Consider the following 22,331-nt stretch of genomic DNA (forward strand, 5'->3'; position numbering starts at 1 on the left):
CTCTGATCGTTAAACTTATTTTTAGAAAATATTATCTAAGTGATAACCCTAAACAACATTATATATTTTTTATTTTCCTTATGAACTATAGAATATGAATAAATATAATATTTTGGTGCCTTACCATTATCTTCAGATTAATATAATTGTAGATGTGTTAAAAAATTTTTGTTAGAAAAAATAATTTTTAAGTTCTACTGTCCGTCACTTTGAAACTACTGGAGCTACAAAATAATGTCAAATTCACAGAATATACACAATTTTATTCTAAAACAAATTACTTCTTATACATTTTTTTCTATTTACAAGAACAAAAAAAGTTAGATGGGAAAAACTAAATGTATGTATAAACTGGTTTTTTTTTTACTCCCGAGTCACTAGAAGGGGCTTGTCTTTTCCTCCCAGTAGTGTAGGGCCTATAATAGTATAATAATGGCTTAGTTTGTCATAGACACAGTATATTTCGTAAATATAAAACAGGAATTGTCTTATCGCAAACCCCTCCCCATCCTCAGGACAGAGGTCAAAGTCGAGCGGATCTAGTAGATAACGTGACTACAGATTCTCGCCGCCCGTTCACGCGCAGCATTCTTGTACTTTTCGTGCCGAAGTGTCTGTCGAGTGTGTCGCTTTGTTGTACTTCCGTGTTTTACTGTGTGTGTAATAGATTAGTGATGGTGACACTATGAGAATTTGGGATATACCCAGGAGCGAAGAGGGGGGCCATTTGTTTTTTACAAAATCATGACTAGTTGCCTACATCTAAAATATGCGTTGCGGTTGGCAGTTGCTGCTGAAGGCGGAAATCCACTAGACTCACTCATCCTTAATATTGCTGCTTTCTGGGCGTCACAGGAAACCCATTAACAATTAATAATCATTGTAAAGTTTGTAATTGAAGAGTTGCTTTTTCGTTCTATAATGTTTTTTTTTTCTATGAATTTATTTGTTTGTGTTCCTCATACTGGTGTAGTCGGTATAATCCCAAAGTACCCCAACATTTTCCATGACGAACGAATAACCTAAACATTTACCGATAACACAAACAACGCGATAAACAATAATATACTGACAATAACAGTACGCAAAGTCGCCAAACAAAACAGTGACGAGATGAGTAGACAGCTGTTCTCTCGTTCTCTGCCGCCAGATCAATCGAAAACCGCCGGAATCATTTAAAGCCAGCAAACATTAGTAACATGAATACACACTATACTATATGATATGTATAGGAAATTTAATGGAGAATAAATAGTTCAAACTAGGCCTAAAAAATAATGGACGGTTGCGGAGCAACGGCCTTAAATGTGAAGCGATGGCTGTGACGGCGCTTGCCACTTCGCCGGCGGCGTGAATCATATGTCTCAGACGGTGCTTGCCACTTAGAGGGTTAATAGCCGAAACAGCCATTTATGGGCTGAAGAGAACCCTCATGAAATTGTGCAACATAAGTTTTCAGCACAAATTTTCTGTCAATATCTGGGCTGGAATAGTAGACAGATATTTGATTGGGCCACACATTATACCAAACAGACTGAACGGACCTACTTATGAAGTTTGTTTGAGGGAAATCTTACCTGAGCTGTTGGAACATGTTCCTATTGAAACTAGACAAAGAATGTGGTTTCAACACGATGGAGCACAGGCCCACTTTTCCTGATTGCTAGACAACATTTGAATGAAGTGTATGGAGATCGTTGGATTGGACGTGGAGGTCCCGTCTCTTGGCCTCCACGGTCACCTGACATCACACCCATTGATTTTTACTTGTGGGGGACACATGAAGCAATTAGTGTATACCACTCCCATAAAGAATGAAATGGATCTAGTAGCTAGAGTTTGTTGAGGCTGCTGCAGTTATTCAAGACAGTAATCCTTTTGAAGGGGTGAGAGAATCGTGCTTACGACGCTTCAGAATCTGCAGCAAGTTACAAGGACGCCACTTTGAGCAACGAGTATGAAAGTTTTACAGTAATGTATTCATTGATTTCTTAATAAAAAATATCATGTTCAATAAAATTTTTCAAACACATTGAATTAATTACGCTGTTTCACACAATTGCCATGTAAGAAAACCCTATACCTAACCATAAACGTAGCCCTATTAACATTTTTTTTTTTAAGATTTAAAAACCAGGATTTACAATTGGTTAAGAACTTTTTTTAAATTTACCTTAAAAAACAATTTTAAAAATAATATTAAATTTCAGGTTATAATATTGTTCACTATTTTAATAAAGAACCTTAAAAAGTTTATTTGTAAAAATCCACTTACATTGTTGTATTCAAATTCAAATTCAAAATTTCTTTATTCAGCCATGTAACAGATTATTACAAGAATAGCGTCACAATAAATCTCAATATAAATTTATAATTGCTATATTAAAACATAAAAATCAGTTTGACACTCACTGAAAAAGTAAGATTTGGCTATGTAGCCTTCTACAGAGTAAGTTAAAAACAATTTTTTAAATCAAGACAGTTATTAGTTAAGGTAATTATTAGGTAATTTAAGGGGATTTTATACATTTCTAAACATACCCAACAATACTTAAATGTTACTTACATATTGAAACAAAAAAAGTCTTCAAAAGAATACAAGGATAATGTTAATAAATAATTTTTAAGTAGTTTTTTGAAATTTTCATAATTTTGCTCATTTTGAATATTGAGAGGAAGGTTAAACAAAAAATTTTGTGCCAATGAAACCAGTTTTCTTTTCATAAAAACTTCAGCCTATGTTGTTCCACATATCTGCTACGTCTTAAATTATGATCATGATGATTTAAAATACTAATTGGGTTGTTGTATTTTTTTACGTAATTAAAAACAGTTTCATAAATGTATAGATCATATACAGTTAAAATTTGAAGTTGAGAAAAGTATGGTTTCACTGTATCTCTTTGTTTTAGGTTTAAAAATTATTCTTAGAGCTTTTTTTTGTTGTAATAAGATTCTGTCCAGATTTCTTTTAGTTGTGGCTCCGTATATTCCTATATTGTAAGACATATGGGAATTTACCATAGCAAAGTAGATGGCTTTCAATGTCTCAAATGCTACACACCCTTGACATTTGGCGTAAAGCAAATAGACCGGAGGACATTTTTTTTACCACATAATCAACATGTTTCTCCCAACCACCAAATTCCGATCTAATATTATTTCCAAGAAACTTTGTATTGTCTACTTGATTCAATTTTGAATTTCTTAAATATATGTTAGGCTCAAATTGTAATCTTGATTGTTTAGTACTGAACGATACAAAATTTGATTTATTTGGGTTTAGCAAGAGATTCTTGGAACTCAGGAAAATCTTTAACAGTTAAAAGGTTTAAAAAAGACAAAAGCTCAATGTCTTCCTGTTTATTACCTGAAACCGTAATACTTGCATCATCAGCATAAAGGCATATTGAGCCTCCACCTGGAACCGTCCCAGGGAGCCCCTTTAAATAACAGAGAAATAAAAAAGAGGGCCCCAGGGATAGAACCTTGAGGAACGCCATGTTTAACTATTTTAAATTTTGAAAAATAGGTTCTAATGTAATTATATTGACTTCCAGCATAGTTTAAAATGTGTTGGATTTGAGTACACTGCTGTCTATTCTTCAAATATGACCTAAACCAATTGTATTCCTTGCCTTTTATATTAAAATCACTAAGGACATTAAGCAAACCCATCATGTGACACACTGTCGAATGCTTTGGTAAGATCAAGAAAAATTCCAATAACTTTTTCATTTCTGTCAATTGAGTCTATAATCGATTCAATAAATTTAACACTTGCTGTAGCTGTGGATCTGCCTGGTCGAAACCATGTTGCTCGTTTTATCAAGTAACTGATTTAGTTCCAAATATTTCATAAGCTGGTTATAAACTACTTTTTCATAAAACCTTTGAGATACGAGGGGTAACAATGATATAGGTCTGAAACTTGATGGGTCATTTGTGTTTCCTTTTTTATGAAGAGGTATTACCTTAGCAATTTTTAATTGACATGGGAAAAAACCAGAAATTAATGATGAATTAATAATGTGCGTGTATGTGTATGTATGTACTTGCAATGCATGGATTTAACCTGTTTTTATGTTTTGGTGCTGTAACTCAGTAGTTTGTTATTTAATCTTTTTGAAACAAAAATTGGTGAATTGGTAATAAAATATGCTAAAAAAAGTTATCCTGGTGAATTTGTTGTCAAAGTAGCGTTCAAAGCTAATACAATTTGAAAATTTTGAAACGGCCGCCATTTTGAAACGCAATGAGATATTTGTTTTATTTTTTTTCACTGAAAAGGACCAACACTAGGTAACATAACTGTTAAGACAGACGCTAAACGAAGCGAAATAGGGCACTGTTATATTGCATTATTTGTTAGTTTTGGCCTGCTGAACAATGTGGCAAAGTTTGTTCGAATGGTTGCTGGACACCCTGTACATAAATTGTAAATACCTAGTTATGCATATATTTTAGCTTTCTCACAACATTTCTAGACATGAGAGACAAAATGTGTTTTTCACGCAAATGGTAGTGACAAATTCGATGCTATTTGCGTGTGAGGTCCCAGGACCTCAAGTTTTATAAATTGCTTAAATTAACTTTTCCGGGCTACAATTGAATACATTTTACCTTTCTGACAATAATTCTACACATAAGAGACAAAATGTGTTTTCTTTGCGTAAGTGATAGTGATAAGTCATAGGGGCTGTGTGCACGTGAGGTCCCGGGACCTCAAGTTTTCAAAATGGCCAAAATAAACTTTTCCAAGCTACAATCAACAGAATACCATCCCCAGTTACAAGAAAACATCTAACGTTAAGTTTAAACAAAAAATATATTTTAGCATATTGGGTACGTAGTGGGCTGAAATTTAGCAGTGAACGTGTTAATTATTTAAAATTTAATTATTTATAAAACTTATTTTGAGAAAAAGCATTTTATTGTTTATTTAAATGTATATTTTATTAAAGTTGCAAGTTAATCAAATAAATTGTAAAAAAATTATTTTTACTTCTTTTAATATCATATTAAAGTAGAAGCTTTACCAACATGTAAGTCTTGGGTGAGTCTTAATTCTTTTATGTAGTTTTAAGAGTTGAGAGAGCAAAATAAATAACAAAGTAAAATGTACAGATATGTGCGACACCTAGATATGACAGTGCACGCTATACACATCAAGACAAAGCTGTGTCAACTGGTGGAGGCAATGATGATGCGGAGAGACGACTTAGCATTCCGGCAAGAGATGAAGTTCCGCAACAAGCTGGTGGAATATCTGACTGATTGGGTGATGGGAACCTCACACCAGATCGCACCACCTAGCTCTGGGGATGTCAGTTCCATCACCAGGTAAGGCCATTAGTATATTCTCGTACTGACTGATTGGGTGATGGGAACCTCACACCAGATCGCACCACCTAGCTCTGGGGATGTCAGTTCCATCACCAGGTAAGGCCATTAGTATATTCTCGTACTGACTGATTGGGTGATGGGAACCTCACATCAGATCGCACCACCTAGCTCTGGAGATGTCAGCTCAATGACCAGGTGAGACCATTAGTATATTCTCGTACTGACTGATTGGGTGATGGGAACCTCACACCAGATCGCACCACCTAGCTCTGGGGATGTCAGTTCCATCACCAGGTAAGGCCATTAGTATATTCTCGTACTGACTGATTGGGTGATGGGAACCTCACATCAGATCGCACCACCTAGCTCTGGAGATGTCAGCTCAATGACCAGGTGAGACCATTAGTATATTCTGTTACTGACTGATAGAGTGATGGGAACGTCACACCAGATCGCACCACCTAGCTTTGGGGATGTCAGCTCAATGACCAGGTGAGGCCATTAGTATATTCTCCTATTGGGTGATGGGAACCTCACACTAGATCACACCACCTAGCTCTGGGGATGTCAGCTCGATGACCAGGTGAGGCCTTTAGTATAGTCTCGTACTGACTGATTGGGTGATGGGAACCACACACCAGATCGTATCACCTAGCTCTGGTGATGTCAGCTCCAACACCTTCCTTAGCTATCTCAGGCATATTTAGTCCTGTTCGTACAGTTAAGTGGAAATAAACATAAAAAATATATTATTCCTAAATAGTATTTTTGTGTTTATTTGAGGTTTAAAAATGAAAATGTGTTAAATGTAGTTTTATTTAATACTGCAGTTATAAATAAAAGTGTACTTTATGTAATGGGATTTTATTCTCTTTGAGTAAACGATCTTTGTTTTCCTCTGAATACGATAGGATCAAATAAATATGTTATATGTCATCCTTCCCGACAACTATCTATACCATTGAAGAAATCATTGTTTACTATGTGCCAGTTTATTGCAATTTTCCCTTTCTACTGCTGAATCAAACTAAATTCTTATTCTTGAAAGCTCTGAATCAAATCTAAACATAGTGAATTTAGGTGGCAGCAATGTAGATAAATAATGGAATTAAACATTTAGATAATAACATGTTAATCCTCATAATAACAGAACATTATAATTTAAACAGTGGTTATCTTATATTATTAATTTAGATTACATGCTGAAATGAAATTATATATTTCAATTTTAGAGACCTAGACCAAGCATGTATGGAGGCTGTGGCGGCATTACTCAGAGGACTGCCATTACAACCCGAGGAGTCAGATAGAGGAGACTTGATGGAAGCAAAGAGCCAACTCTTTCTCAAGTAAGTTGACTTCAGAACAATTTCAAGTACACAAAGTCAAATTGTTAAGTATGTTCTCTTACAATTCATTTTTTCGAACATAGTAGCCACATTACATAATTTGTTGATAAATTAAATTAGTATTATTTCTATTTCTTTTTTTTATACATTGTTTCTATTTGTTCCTTAATTCAGAAACTACATATATTTTCAAGTATACATTGATTAATTTTGGCAAAATCATACCAGTAAATTTATTTTTACAATCTAATAAACGCTCAAGTCTTGTAGATCCAGCTCTAATAATAATAACCAGTGATCAAATGTTAGTTCCACTTTTACAGTTTATTTATTGGTTAAAAAATTAAATAATATTCCAATGATTTAAAGTTTCAAGTGATTTGTTTTTAATTATGTTATTTTTATCTGTTGTTCATAAAGTTAAGTAAAAGACAGAATTTGTCATTTTAATCCCAAAATAACTGTGGCTAGTAATTTCTACAAGTGCTTAAAATTTCTATGAATCAATACAAGGATGCATGCTTAAGTTATTTTTGTTTAATATCATCTCTTAGAAGAACTGACCCCAATTATTACCCATGTTGGAGAATTGTTCTGTGTTTAAGTATTTGTGAAAATCACACAACTTGAGTAATAAACAAAACAAATGAAATCTTTAAAAGAATCTTATAATGATTTCCAAAGACGTTTTGACGAAATATCAGTGGAATCCAGAAGACATTTATCATCTATGTATTAAACATGGATTCATTACTATAGTTTGAACGCAATAGAACCATTGAATTTTTAGAGGAGGTATGAATAAAAAAAGTTAAAGACTTTTTCTTCAGCTGAAAAGTTTTAAGGAGGCTTCTATTTTCAAAATTTCCAAGGAATAATCAATTCAGGTTATTTGGAAAAGACACAAATGGTAATAAGTATACAGTGTGAGTAAAAAGTATGGACACTCAGTTTAGTTTGTACTTTTAACTCACACAGTATATTATGCTTCGTTATTTTACAAATTGATAAAGAATTGAAAGAAAGATGTATATAGCTAGCTTCCTTTTAATTTAAGCCATAATAGTGTAAGTAGTTATCTTTTTTGCTGACGGTTTAGTGTTTATGTACATAAAAAAAGGTTGGATGATATGAACTATTATCCTAAATCAACAAACTAGTGTTTTAATAATTAGTGCTCTGCAAACAAGCTTTGTATCAACATTGAGAGGGTTCTTGACTTACCCATTAGCTTTAGCTGTAAAGATATGATTATTGTAAAATTTCTTGTAATTCATATACAAAAGAATTTAAAATGGACAAATCACATTAGTATCTTGGTAGGTCGAGGTATCGAAGGTGTATTTTAACACATTCGCTGCTAAAAATCCCTATGTAGAGTTCCCTATATGCTGAAATTTTTTAAATATATTTTTACTTACTTTTGGATGAAATATGATAGAAATAAATGAAAATTACTCATAAGTCACAAAAGTTATCACTCTCTCTACCGTTTTGGAAATGCGGCAACTGTGGTTACCGCTAGCTCCTGAGGACAGTCTTCCTTGCCAGCTGGTAACTCTAGTTACCACTCACACTAGGGAACCCCTTTTATGGCAGTTGGAATATTCCAGATAAATACATTGTAGCTAAGTAAACTTTATTTTATTCGTTTTAGACAAACATAAATAATATTTATATGTGAAACCAAAATAAAAGTAAAAGTTTATAAAAATGTGAAAAAGTTTATATAAACCTCCGCTGACTCACTCAAATTCAGTTATTATTTACAAATATGTCGTGAGTAATTATAACAAAATATATTTAAATGTTTACTTGAAATAATACAAAAAATATTGTAGTACATAGGTTTATAAAAATGTATTCCAATACAGTTGTAAGTGCTCCATTGGTGTGGGTTGGCCTAGTAATCAGGATCCTCAACTTCTGAGTCCGTCTGGTACTCCACATCGTCCATGTTGTCATCCTCGTCATTTGAACTCAATACTGAGCTCTGTTGTATGCTTTGAACTTGGTTGTTGTACACCACTTGGTCCCGGGGGAAGATGCATTGTGTTGCACAACCACTTACTACTATAAAAACTTTAAATATAATGAAAAAGTCTAATGTGAAAACGAAGTGCATAAAAATGCGGGAAAAGTACCTCTCGAGGAGCAAGAAATACATCGTTGTGATAGCTCGAGTGCTGGCCGCACACTGACCTCATTTCAGAACAAAGGCTCTGTGGTAACCAGAGTTACTGCCCGCAGCGAACGTGTTAATAAGAGTGTAGGAACTAACATTTTGCTTTGTGTTTACTGTACAAAGAGACTTTGTGTTGTGGAAGAGGTCAATTAGACTAATATGTGGGGTATCAACCTAAACCCACTGTAGACCACTCTTTGTAAAATTATCAATTCTGCCACTGCCCTCTATTTATGCCTTGTCTGTTTTGTTACATATAAAAACGATTTATCTATTTTGAAGAACCACATCTCTGTACTTGAGCATAACAGTAATAAAAAAGTGTAACTTAACTCTAACACAAAATAGCCCTAATCAAGGTATAAAAATTGTTCAATATACAGTGTCATCGAAAAATAATGCCTAGATTTAATAAAATTATAACATCAAAACCTTTCATGTTAAATGAGTAATTCTTTCACTGGACGATAACTGGTGAACGCAAGTTTTGTTTTTAGTTCGTCTGATTGTGTTTCCCTGTCTTTGTGATGCACAGACAAACTGCGCAATCGTCAAGGTCAGCCGGCCACAGACGCGCCGCCGCTCAGTACGATGTTGACCGTGCAACAAAAAGCACAGTGCGTGATTTGGTACGCGGAGTCAAAGTCAATTGTCAGTGTACAGCGGCTCTTTCGGAGAACATATCCGGGTCAAACAGCACCTGATAACAAAGCTATCGCTCGATGGTTTAACCAGTTTAGGGAAACAGGGACCGTCAGCAAAAAATCTAGACCAGGCCGACCAAGAACATCAGAAGAGAATGTTGAGCGTATCCGGCAATCTTGTGTTAGGAGCCCAAAAAAAATCCATTGCTCGACGAAGTCTTCAACTAAACATTCCAAAAACAACAATACAAAATGTACTGCACAAACGGCTAAGACTTCATGCGTATAAAATTCAGATAAAACAGCAAATAAAACCTACCGACCGCCCTAAACGAACTGAATTTGCAAGTTTTATGTTAAATGAAATTGATGATAATCCAAATTTTCTACAGAGAGTGTTGTTTAGTGATGAAGCTACGTTTCACATAAATGGATGTGTAAATTGTCACAATTGCCGTGTATGGAGATCGCAACAGCCAAACGAAATCCACGAGTATGTGCGTGATTCTCCCAAACTCAATGTGTGGTGCGCGTTATTTCATGACAAAGTTATTGGACCTTTCTTTTTTGTAGAAAAAACCATTACAGGCCTAGTTTACCTGGACATGCTTGAACTGTTTGTGTTCCCCCAATTAGACGATATCGAACAACAGACTGGACAGCGAATCATTTTTATGCAAGATGGGGCTCCACCTCACTACCATCGCGAGGTACGCGCTGCACTAAAACGCACGCTTCCCAAACGGTTGGATTAGTAGAGCAGCCCCCATTTCATGGCCTCCTAGAAGTCCTGATCTTACCCCTTTGGTTTTCTTTTTCTGGGGGGTACATAAAAAATATAGTTTACGCAGAAAAGATTCGGGATTTGGACCATCTTCGGGAGCGAATTTCTTCCGCAATCTTAACTGTTACGCCAGATATGATTGGACGCACGTGGCAGGAAGTTGACTACAGACTTGATATCTGCAGGGCAACGAACGGTGCTCACATTGAAACATACTAAGGTATGAAAAAAAAAATTTATTTCTTTCCGCACATTTTAAGACTACAACCAACCTTTAAATTACCTTTAATAGTTTTTTTATGACAGTTATTTAAAATCTAGGCATTATTTTTTGATGACCCTGTATTTCATCGCCATTTCAATGTTCTGCTTGACAATACGTTCCAAAATATAATTAAGTTAATGCTGCTGGATTTATGCATTTATAGTGTTCAAAAGTTTTATGTTGATTGTTTTTAATTGTTATTACTTGACACTTGTCCTACATTTTGAATGTGTAAATGGCAATTAAAGGAATATATATTTAAAAAAACTAATCTACAGCGTAGTTATTTGTCTTATTTTAAAATTCACAACCAACTTTTATAAATGGTAATAAATTTCTCTGAGATAAGATCTGTTAAAAGTGCTAAATGGTTTAAGTATAAATAACTATTGTTAAATGTCAGATATTTCACTCTATTCATGAACCTGCTGAACGACTGTACCGATGTGACGACTGATATAGAGGGGAAGGACACTGGGCGACAGAGGCTGAATGCAAGCAAGCTCAACACCCTCAGGAATGCAACTATCCAAGCCATGTCTAACCTGCTGTCAGCCAATATAGACAGTGGTCTTATGCACTCCATAGGTAAGTTGAACAGCCCTCGGCTTTAGTTGGCTTTGTCTGTCAGTGTTTATACTGTGACTGAGTGTAACTTTTCAGTGTTTCATTGAGATGAGTCTTGTTGATTCCTTATCAGTTGTTTTAACTATTTAAGACCCAGAGCCATTTACAAAGTACATTATAAATAGTTTTTGTTCCTCATATTATTTAATAGTATTCATTTAGGTTTTAATTCTGCAACTGGCCTTAAGCGGTTATCTACATTAACAACATTTTGAAATGGCACTATGTTATTTTCGACAAATTTACTATGTTGTAATATGAAGTCTCACGATTTGTATTTTTATTTTGTTTGAACTTAAACATACATCAATTTAAGGATAAAGATCCCAGGTTTCATATTATACCATAAAACATTCTATAGTTACATTATATTTTTCATTAGAAAATTATTCACATTTCCAATCGCGATAAAATTTCAAAATGCCTAGTTCGTCAAAAATAGCTCTAATGTTTTATTATTTATTTTACTTTATTGGTGTCGGAAAGTAATGAAAATCATATTAAATCAAAGAAGAAAAACTGCTCTAAGCAATAGTATTGTCACTGAAGATGATGAACTGGTATTTTAGTTTTGTTCTATTGGTTCAATCACTGACTTATAAAAATGTGTTCTTTACTAATTGTTTTAATGTTTATCAGTTTTTTAAAGTAAAATTCAAATTTCAATATATTATATTTTTGTTGTAAACTAAATTGATTAAAAAAAAAAAAATGTATTTAAAAAAATGTCTATGCAGAAAAATATATGAGCAGTGATTTTTTTTTTTACCCATATAAAATCGCACAGAAGTACCTGCCATTTTTTGAAAAATGATGGCTAGTTCTAGAGTTAAGGGAAGCACCGTGATAAAAAAAATCAAGTTTTACATTTAAAAGTGAAATAATATGTACATGCGTCCATGAACGTTTTGTGTAACTAAAATAGGGTTTTATTGTAAAACCTGTGCACGCAAACGTGTGTGTGTCAGACCTAAGGTTAATTAGCCGCGTTCAAAAATTCACTAAGTAAATATTAAGGATCTCAAAAAGCAAATTAGGTCTGAATTATTGTAGTATGAATATTTTGAATTGAATTTTGCAAATGCAAATGGTTTCTTCGCATCAGGGAAGACAGTAACTATAATGTAAATTTATACAACAAATTTTAATTCGCTATGATTTATTGTACTGTTTTCTCTGCAGCTGTTGTTGAATTGGACTTGTAACTGGATTAGAACAGTGAATATTAAAGCTAATAGCAATGCTTAACTGACTTCTAAAATTTTCATGTGCTCACAAAAACTAGATAGAAATGTGAGTTATGACTTCTGTCCAGACCTGGGCTACAACCCGGATCTCCAGACCAGAGCTGCGTTCATGGAGGTGTTAACTAAGATCCTGCAACAGGGGACCGAGTTCGACACTCTGGCAGAGACCGTGCTGGCTGACCGCTTTGAGCAGTTGGTACAACTAGTCACCATGATCAGTGACAAAGGAGAGCTGCCAATCGCAATGGCGTTGGCCAATGTGGTCACCACGTCACAGATGGTATGTTGTGTGTAATTTGGCTTAATTTTTCTGTATTAAATTAATGGATTGTGTAATAGCTCACAAAGATTTTTTTTAATCTAGTAAATATGTGATGAAGTCTCCGAAGTCATGGATAACAATAACTAAAAATGTTGTACATCATAAAAACTAGCATATACATGATGGTCCAAGGTGATTGGAATAAGTATAAAAATGTCACTGCACAAAACAAATACACTGAATAACATATCATTAAAATAAATGACCTGTACCCCACTACCAATCAATAACAACGGATACTGTAATATTTGTGACAGTCTGTCATTTGGTTCAACCTTGCGGCCAATTCTTGAACTATTCAAACTATTATCCGTAAGAGAACATTTTAGACTAAACAAGAAACATATGTTCATATAATTTTTCTTTGTGGTTGTTTTATTTTGTTCAATATCAACTGATTGCAGTTATGGCGATATAAGTAAACAAAGTTGCGATATTGTCCTACCAGGACGTATTTGTGAATTATTTACATTAATTGATAAAATTGATTTTTCTTATGAGAAATGGTTGATATTGTAATATGTTATCTCTCATTTATACAAAAATAATAAAATAACAAAATTATTCTGTGTTTTATTGTAATTGTATTGTGTGTGCTATTGATTTCTTGTATCACTGAATAATGGTAAATGTTCCAAACAATTCTGTTTTCTTCACAATTATTATGTTAGGTTTATTGAGCTTCATTATGAGTATTTGAGTTCAAAAACATGAGAGCTGGTCAAAATTAACTAAGACATTAAGGTTTTACTAATCTGTTATGTATTTATACTAGCTTTGTTCAAAAATGTTCTGTCGTAGTGCACATCCACAAACGCTGAAACAACCACATTAAAGGGTTAATCAAAATGTTTTTTTCAATTTTTTTTATTCCTAGTGATGGTTGCTTTATAAACCTAGCTAATTTTCAACCTTTGTGTACAATCACTTTGTTCCTCCAACATGTTGACTGCAGTATATGTTATAATGTATCAGGACCACTAGCCAGGATCACTCATTATAGTACCGCACAGCTGTAAAATGTTTAGTAAGACAAGATAGAAGTGTGCCACATCATGCATAGTTACATGCTTCTCTCAGATTACATGCAACATTCATTTCAGATATATAGCTTATTTCATTCTCGAGATATCTTACGGACAGATAATCATACAAAAAAGAAGTTGATAGATTCAGATGTTTGTGCATTAAACGGGGTGTCATATCACTGTTTAAACAATAAAAATCTACTCATTAAGTCACTATAAAATGATATTGTATGACCTGAGATAGTTAGGCTACCTGTATGAATATGTCACTTGTCTGAATCTCGTATATTGAGTTTGTATGCAAACTTATTTATTCTATTATTGAATTGAAAACATCTTTATTCATATAATAAACAGTGGTATACATTGAATGGCGTCGTTATGTTAAATTAAACTAGCTGCATCTAAGTAACAGTATTTACAGTTTTCTCCATAACAAATCAAACTACACCTACTACCAGGTTCAACATAAATTAAGGATGGTTGTCAAAGTTCATCAAATTTATATAATGGGTTGTTTATCAAATAACTTTTTAATTTTTTCTTAAATAATTTAATATTGTCTATACTTCTTAATTCCACAGGTAGTCTTAGTAAAAACTTTGCACCTGCATACAATGTTTTTTTGGTATAAAAAATTCTAGCCTATGGGAATTAATAGCAATTTGATTTTGATTTCTTGTGAAATATGAATGACTGTCACCTAGTTTCGGAACCAATTTATTTATGCTTAGTTTTTTTACATGGAGTATTGATCGGAAAACATATAAACTATAAACAGTCATTATTCCTAAATCAGTAAAATGTTGACGAACAGAGTCATCAAATTTTAGATTCAACATGGTTTGTATTGCCCTCTTTTGGAGAAGGAGAATTCTATCCAAATTCTGTTTTGACGTACCCCCATATATTTCAATACCAAAACTTATTGATGATTCTATAAGAGAGAAATAAATTATTTTTAAAGTATTTAATGAGCAAAATTTAGACATCGTATACAAAGCATACAATCCAGAGGTAACTTTATTAACTATGTGTTCAATATGGAGATTCCATGTCAAATTTTCATCTAAGATTAAACCCAAAAATTTTGTGGAACTTACTTTTTCCAAAGAGTGGTTGTTTATTTTTATTCCCGGATTTACTGAAGATTTCCTTTTTCCTGCATTGAAAACAATAAAATTAGTTTTGCTGGTATTTAATAATAGTTTATGATTATTAAAGAAATTATTTATGTCCAATAAACTAGAAGAAGCATTATTTTCCAAATTATTTAATGTACTGCTACTAATTTTTAAACTTGCATCGTCAGCATACAGACAAAGTGTTTTTGTTGGACTGTTTTGAAAAGAGAGCAGAATACCTTTTATCTCGTTGCTATCATAGTTATCCATAAGATCTATGTAAAAATATTCACTAACTAACGCTCAGCCAAGTGTTGTGGAGTATCATGCACTAACATCAAACTCAGAGTTCCTCATATAGAAATCAAGTTTGCTTTCTAGATATTGCACAGACAGACAGAAATGAATTTTTCAGCCCCACGAGTGACAGGTAGGCTGCACTAAAGCTAAGCCAGTTACAAATAGATTTTCTTTTCATTTTTCAAAATATTATAATTTTGTTGGATTTTTTATTTTGATTTTAATTTCGATTATATTGGACTGATATGCATGATGAGTTTTAAGTGCTTCATTCTTTGTTGATTTGCTTAACAACTCTTGTATCATATTTTTGGAATCTCTGTTCTAACTAGAATTCATGGACAATTCATTAAAGTAGTAGTTATATAATTAATTTATTTGTTTGTAAATATAATTAAATTAAAAGTGTATTGCCCCTGTTTGTCCTATATACGTTCTTTTATTGTCTGGTAATTTCTTTTTTTAATATAAGCTTTTTTCAGTTTACTGAGCAATTAAGTTTCTTTATATGAGCTTCAAGAGCTGCAGGACTTAAATGAATAAAACATATTTTATTATTGCTTTAACATCCCTATCATATTAACAAATTACTTATTTACTTATGCAACAGATTTCGTGTAAATGGAGTATTACTTATTATAAGTATATTGTTTTGGCAACTTTGACTTTATGGAATATAGTGATTGAAGCCATTTCCTTAAAATCCTTGATTAGATATTAAAATATAATTAGGATTATTATAAGTTAAGCCATGAATATTTTTCATTAAATCCTTGATCCCTGTTATCTCATGTTTTTCCAGTGAATCATTTGTCCAAGATAGAGAAGATGGTCAGTGACCATAACATTAACACTTATTTGTATCTAGTGATATTTTACATGGCTTAGTTATAGTAACACTTGTATGTTCTCATTAAATCTACATTGATGTCAAAAGCGGACTGCAATCGGCATGAGAATTGGAAGAAAGGCACTTTTCAGTAAACTGATTATGTATAGTTTAATATGGATCGTTTACTCAATTCCCTCTGTCAAAGCCTAACTAACTTTGAGGTTTTTTATAAACTAACAATTATTGGATACATTGCTGAAATTTTCATAGAAATATAAAATGGGCCTAGCTATTTGTGCTACTCCCTCGCTAGGTACCAAACAATTCTTAGCAACATGGTCTAGGTCCTTCCATCTTGCCTTCAGGATATTTGACTTTAGTAGGCTTTCGTTGTTGCAAGTGTAAATAATTGGTCAGCCAACTGACTATTGTGTCTACAGTGATCTACTGCAAACACACCATATTAAGACATATAGTGCCAGTATTCACGCTTTTTCAGGGACCCTCTTCACTGGAATAAGAGAGAAGTTTACCGTGTTAATAAAACAGTCCAGTAAAAGTGGGAAAATAGACATAATTTGATTTGGTATCAGTGACAAGGAATTAAAACATTGCATCCAGTTGTGTTTGTTACTCAGCTGTGTGGTGTTAGTTCAAAGCAATAACAATATTCATACATATTATATTTCAGTTAAAGGATAACTGTTTATTATATCTCAACTTTATTTGGTTCTTGTAATTCTAATTCCAATTTGTTTTCCCCGCTGTATTCTTCAGTTTTTGTCAGCATTACAATTTGGTTGTAAATATTGCTCCAAAGGTAACTGTGGTGGTTGCAGATGGCTATCCACCAGTTGAGGACCTGTATGAGCACAATGTAGGTTGCAAGAATGAAGTAAATACAAAACTGAAAGATATTCCGGTGAGGCGGATTAAAGAAGTAATTTTCAAAATTGGCGGCTCCGGTTGTTATCATGTTCTTTATTGTGAAGCTCAACCAAGGTCCCATGAGCAAGGGAGTCCCGTACTTGTTGCCCAGGAGAAGAAACGCAGAACAGACTATGCTCTTGTAGATGTTGTCGTGCGTGAAACCTGACCATCAGACCAGGTGTGACACCGTCGCTCACGAGCTCCCCACAGCTGTACAGGCTCACCAACAGAGCGATGATCATGAGACGAATGGAACAAAAATTTTTCAACCATCCATTCTTTCTGATCATAAATCCAGGCATAAATGGCAGCTTTATATTAGTTTCATTGTCTTCACTCATATATTTTGAGAAAATTATTAGTCCAAGATTGGCAACTGTAAAGTACACCCAGTGAATTACCATTTCGGTAAAATTTTACAGAATAGAATTTGCAGGAAAATTTCATGGTAAAAGAATTTAAAAAATTGCTATTTCTATAACAACTAGTATCTAACAATGCTTTAAAAACTAAAGGTACTTTTATATCAAATCAAATCATTTCTTTATTGCTTTTAGACAATATATAACATTGTATAGCAGTCGTCATATATTCAAACAGCAAATACTCTACACACTCAAACACAGTCAGACTTACATTTCACTCATTCACACTATCTTTGGATCCAGATTTTAAATTTTGGTAATTTAAGATATTTTTAGATATCCCAGCGACTCATCATAAACTCCTCTAGCGAATAAAATGCTTTTGACACCAACAGGCATTTGAGACGAGTTTTGAATTGGATTTGATTAGTTGCATTTTTTACACTTTCAGGGAGCTTGTTGATTAAGCCGACGCCAACCTGATGCGGTAAATGCTGAGATACCACCAGTCTATGACTATATATTTGATTAGTGTTAGCCCTGGAACTGGCAAAGTAATTTATGACGCATTTTTCTCCGCCATGAACTGGCAGAGTCGTAATTTGCGGCACATTAAAAATTTTCTGCTAATTAAGTCATCTTTTTTGAACAATCTTCATTTACATTGTAATAAAGTTATGCCAATGTAATTGGCAGATTTCACGCTTTCTTTTAACCCTTTGACTGATGGGTTTTTTCTCAGTAAGAGTGCCCTAAAAAGTGAGATTTTAAAATTTTGTATTGTTTTTTTTAGGTGATTTGGGTTTACTGCAGTAGATGTATCATGAAAAAAACTCAAACATTTTTTGTATTTATACAGAAATTAATCTAATTATGCAAAAAAGTAATTGTATTTATAAAATATGAGAATGAAATAAAATGTTCAGCATTTTATCATAAATATATTAAGGTACAGGTTAGGTACAAGTTAGTAACAGTACACAAGTAAACAGTCGGACACACAAGGTGGAACGTTGCAATCCCGGCACGTCACTGCTCGATGACTCTGGTCTATCTGCACATGTGGCATGCTCTCTTCGGCTTGTCCTTATCTGTAGCAGGGATGGTGGTGGGAAAAAGTCGAGCAGTAAGTCTCAGGGGAGCATCTTAGCCAAAAATTTGTCTGTAAGTCTTGCGCCATTTTACATAATCAGTAGTTACATAAACAGCCACATTTGTCTACTCAAAGTAAACACAACAAATAATTTATAACCAAGGCAAACAGTAACGTAAAAGTGAAGTTACAACTTTTATCCACTACTCAAAAAGAAATAGAATCAGCTGATTACTTGGAACAACTGACCGTCATATGACCTAAATTCTGTCAAATGGGTCTGAAAGAAATAAATAAAATAGTAACTGCGATCTAGTGGGAACAATGAAAACTACTTGAAACTTTTCCTTGTTTATTCCGCTAGATCTCATTCGTATTCAAGCGAGAGATTATTCATCACGAAGCATTATTATGAAAACATTGAGCGTCATAGTGTTTCCCGCACGGCTATTGAGAATATTGCTGGCCATGTAGGGCGCTCCCACATCTGTTGCAGGATGACTAGTCAAAAGGTTAATGTACTCATTTTTATACATAAAACATTTATTTATAATTTAAAGGCCACTAAAAGGTACAGATGTCTGACGTGCTACGCAATTTTGACAGATACTGCAGTTTCAAGTCAGCTGGATCGCGTTTGTTTAGTTTTATGTTGTTTTCGTACAGTATATAAGTAGACATTTTCTTGATCAGCACAACAACCATTTTTTCATGAATGTAAAAGTAAACTCAATTTGTATTTCCTTTATAATAAACTGTATTTTATTCTGAATAAAATTACATATAACATCTTATGTTTTGAGTAGTAACTGATTTTGTAGTAAAAATTTAGTTTAACTCTGCTCAAGGGGTTAAAAAGCTGTGCCAGTTAAGGCTAAAATGCATACCAGTTCTAAGGTTAATTGTGGATCTGGCAGTTAAACATCCTGTAATGGCAGGTTGTTGTCAACATTAACAGAATTTTCTAAATCAGTTTCCTCACTCAAATTGCTGCAAAATGGTACTGTTTGTAGTATTTTCAATAAAACTTCTCTTTCATATTTTTAAAAGTTTTTTGTCAGTGGAATTTTAAATTAAAATACTGAAAATTTATAATAAAAAACTGTCCAAAATCATTTGCACATTTTTATCTTCTAGAATTTGAACCATTGACTTCCTATTTAAAGATCCAGAATCTTAACCCTGCAGGGTTTGTTAACCCATTAGCGACTCAATATTCCTACAGCTCCTTGTACAAATATAATTATGCGCATGCCTAGATCATTTACTTCAATTAATTGTTCAAATGTAATTGGAGGGCAAGAATTTTTATTTAATGTAAATGGTATGTGAAGTTATTTATTTTTATAATTTTGGTTCTCCACATCTTATACCAATATGTAATTATGTCTAAATTCCGTTCTAAGTAATGAGGTGCCCGAACACGATTTTGTTTGGAGTGACAAAACTGCAGCATTATATGCGAAAGTTATAATTTGAGTATGATTGTTCATTTTCTGGGAGGTCAGCGTTATACAGGGTGAACCAAACCATCTGTCCACTGCTTATAGTGGTATAACAAGTGAAGATAGAAACTCTATTTCAACTGAACTCCCCTATTTTGCAGCCAAAGAATTCAATAAAAATTATTTTGAACCCCCCAACAAATCTGTAAGGGGTAGTAAAAAAACAAAATTTGTTGTATTCAAACTTTGGCTTTATCTCAAGCAATTTTGGTTCTGTTTGCAAAAATAACAATTTCAAATTATTTAAAGCATTTTTTTATTCATGCATAAATTGTAAATAAATACAAATAATGCAATTGATAAATTGTAATAGAATCGTTGACATTATTAATACTTTGAAGAACCCTTCATCAAGCCTACCAACATCTTAAAGAACTCAAACTGTTTATCATTGTTGTCAATTCAAAGCTCCACTCGCCCACTGAAGCTATCTACTGAACACTGAATTTCTTCTGGAGAAATGAAACCCACTGCATTTCTTATTTTTTCCGTCATATGCTTGCTAGAAGTTTGTTTTGTAGCATAAACCATACTCTTGAACCTCCCCAAAGGTAGTAGTCCAAACAGGTAAGATCTGAAGAACGGGATAACCGACTGCTGTAAATTTCTTCACTTTTATTTACCGCTACAATCAGTGGCCCATGTGTGGTTCACCCTATACAGTAAGTATAAAAAAGACCAAGTACAAGAAACAGAGACAAATTCAAGTTATTTCACAGGAACTGATAAAGATTGTTTCAGTCTCCAGTTCCAAGGCCCCAAAACACTGCTCATTAAACTTAAATATAAAATAGATCAGGAGATCGGAATATCTTTTCAGTTTCTATCACTTATGTCAGGAGTGTTTAGAATGTCATATAAAAAGAATATGCCCATGGTGTCCTTTTTTTCAACAGGAAATTATGTATGAAGATTGTAACTGCTAGTGTTTCTTTTTTATTTTACATTTCATTTCATTATTTCTGAAAACTATTTATAATTAAATATTTGGCCCAGGTTATAAGTAAATCTCTATTTTATTACATTACTAAATTCTTACTTATTTCCCTTTTCTGTTGCAACATATAGCACCGTCAGACACTGGTCATAGTCTCTACACAAGATTTGGCTAGCCAATGCAAAATTCCTGTTCCATTGTTTGAAATAATTCATTAAAAGACTATATGCTGTTTACTTACAAACTTTTATTTGTTTTAAGAGTGTCTTTAGAAAATGCAACTCAAAGTTCCCATAGTTAAATAATATGATCATGGATTTGAATCTCTTTTAAGCTTCAAGACTCCAACTGTAGTTGAAGATATTATTTGGTGAGATGAATATTTTCTTTCAACATATCATCTTGGGCACTAAAACTTATTATTTTTAAGACTGATACAAAGTCATTATGTTATGTCAATGCTTGAACAATAAAAATTTTCCCATCTTTGATTTAATTTACATTAATTTGCAAATGATCCTGTATATTTAATTTATCAAGTTTAGTAACTATTTGAATTTTGCACATAAGACTTTGTTGAACTTAAACATCCCATTGATTCTTTTAACCCATTGCGGATCGTGAAAACGGCGCGCGCGCGGGCCTTAGAGTACGAATTAATCCGTATTACAACACAGCACCCGCAGTGTTTGCACGCCTACCTGCCTGCTTAGCGCGCTCGCTAATTATACATGTTTTGTTTGTTTATGTTGTTATTTATGTTATATAAACATTATACAGATCATATTAAACAAGTATATTATACTAAAAAAATGTAAAAATACAGGTACGTAACATTTTTACTAACGTTTTTTGCGTGTTGTAGCTGCTTGATGTAGGACGGATCAAATGTTTTACACAATAAAAAAATGTTGTAATAAAACTGTCACTTCAAGAAACAACTAATCTAATATTTACAAAATATTTACACTGTATTGAGACTTTTGTCTTAGTAGTGGATTTTAGTGTGATAGCCCGCTCGTCACTGTCAACATTAGTATCCGCGTAATTATGAAAATGTGGACAAATACGCGTGACAGAACCGTCTCCATCCTCAATAACACTATCGATATCACTTTCATCACTTCCAATTTCTAATAATAGTCTATCTAATTCAGATGATCGTAAATTGTCACCCATTTTATTTACGTACACGCACACGAGGCAAAGGAAAATCGAACGCCACGACTGTACGCCTTAGACAAACTATTTGTCGCAAATAATAACGTTATTGTCCGATAACGAGGGTAGTATTTGTGGACGAGTACCAGAGATAAGATAGGAAGCCAGTCCAGGAAAACAGACTATAAATATCTCTGAGGCTTATAACAGCGATAAGCGTTCAAAACAAATGAGTCATCCGTACCACGTCATCCGCGTGAGGGTCACGTCATTGTGCTTTTGGTCCA

General features: G+C 33.5%; 1 protein-coding gene across 1 annotated transcript in view; it reads left to right on the forward strand.

Moving 5' to 3' along the window:
- Positions 1–22,331, forward strand: part of LOC124353001 (neurofibromin-like) — a 76,187-nt gene that overhangs the window by 46,503 nt on the left and 7,353 nt on the right. The window contains 4 exon segments of the mRNA XM_046802782.1: positions 5,128–5,343; positions 6,579–6,695; positions 10,977–11,161; positions 12,516–12,727. Coding sequence (XP_046658738.1) covers positions 5,128–5,343; positions 6,579–6,695; positions 10,977–11,161; positions 12,516–12,727 — 730 coding nt within the window.

This window comes from Homalodisca vitripennis, chromosome 1, assembly GCF_021130785.1.
Source record: "Homalodisca vitripennis isolate AUS2020 chromosome 1, UT_GWSS_2.1, whole genome shotgun sequence".
NCBI lineage: Eukaryota > Metazoa > Arthropoda > Insecta > Hemiptera > Cicadellidae > Homalodisca > Homalodisca vitripennis.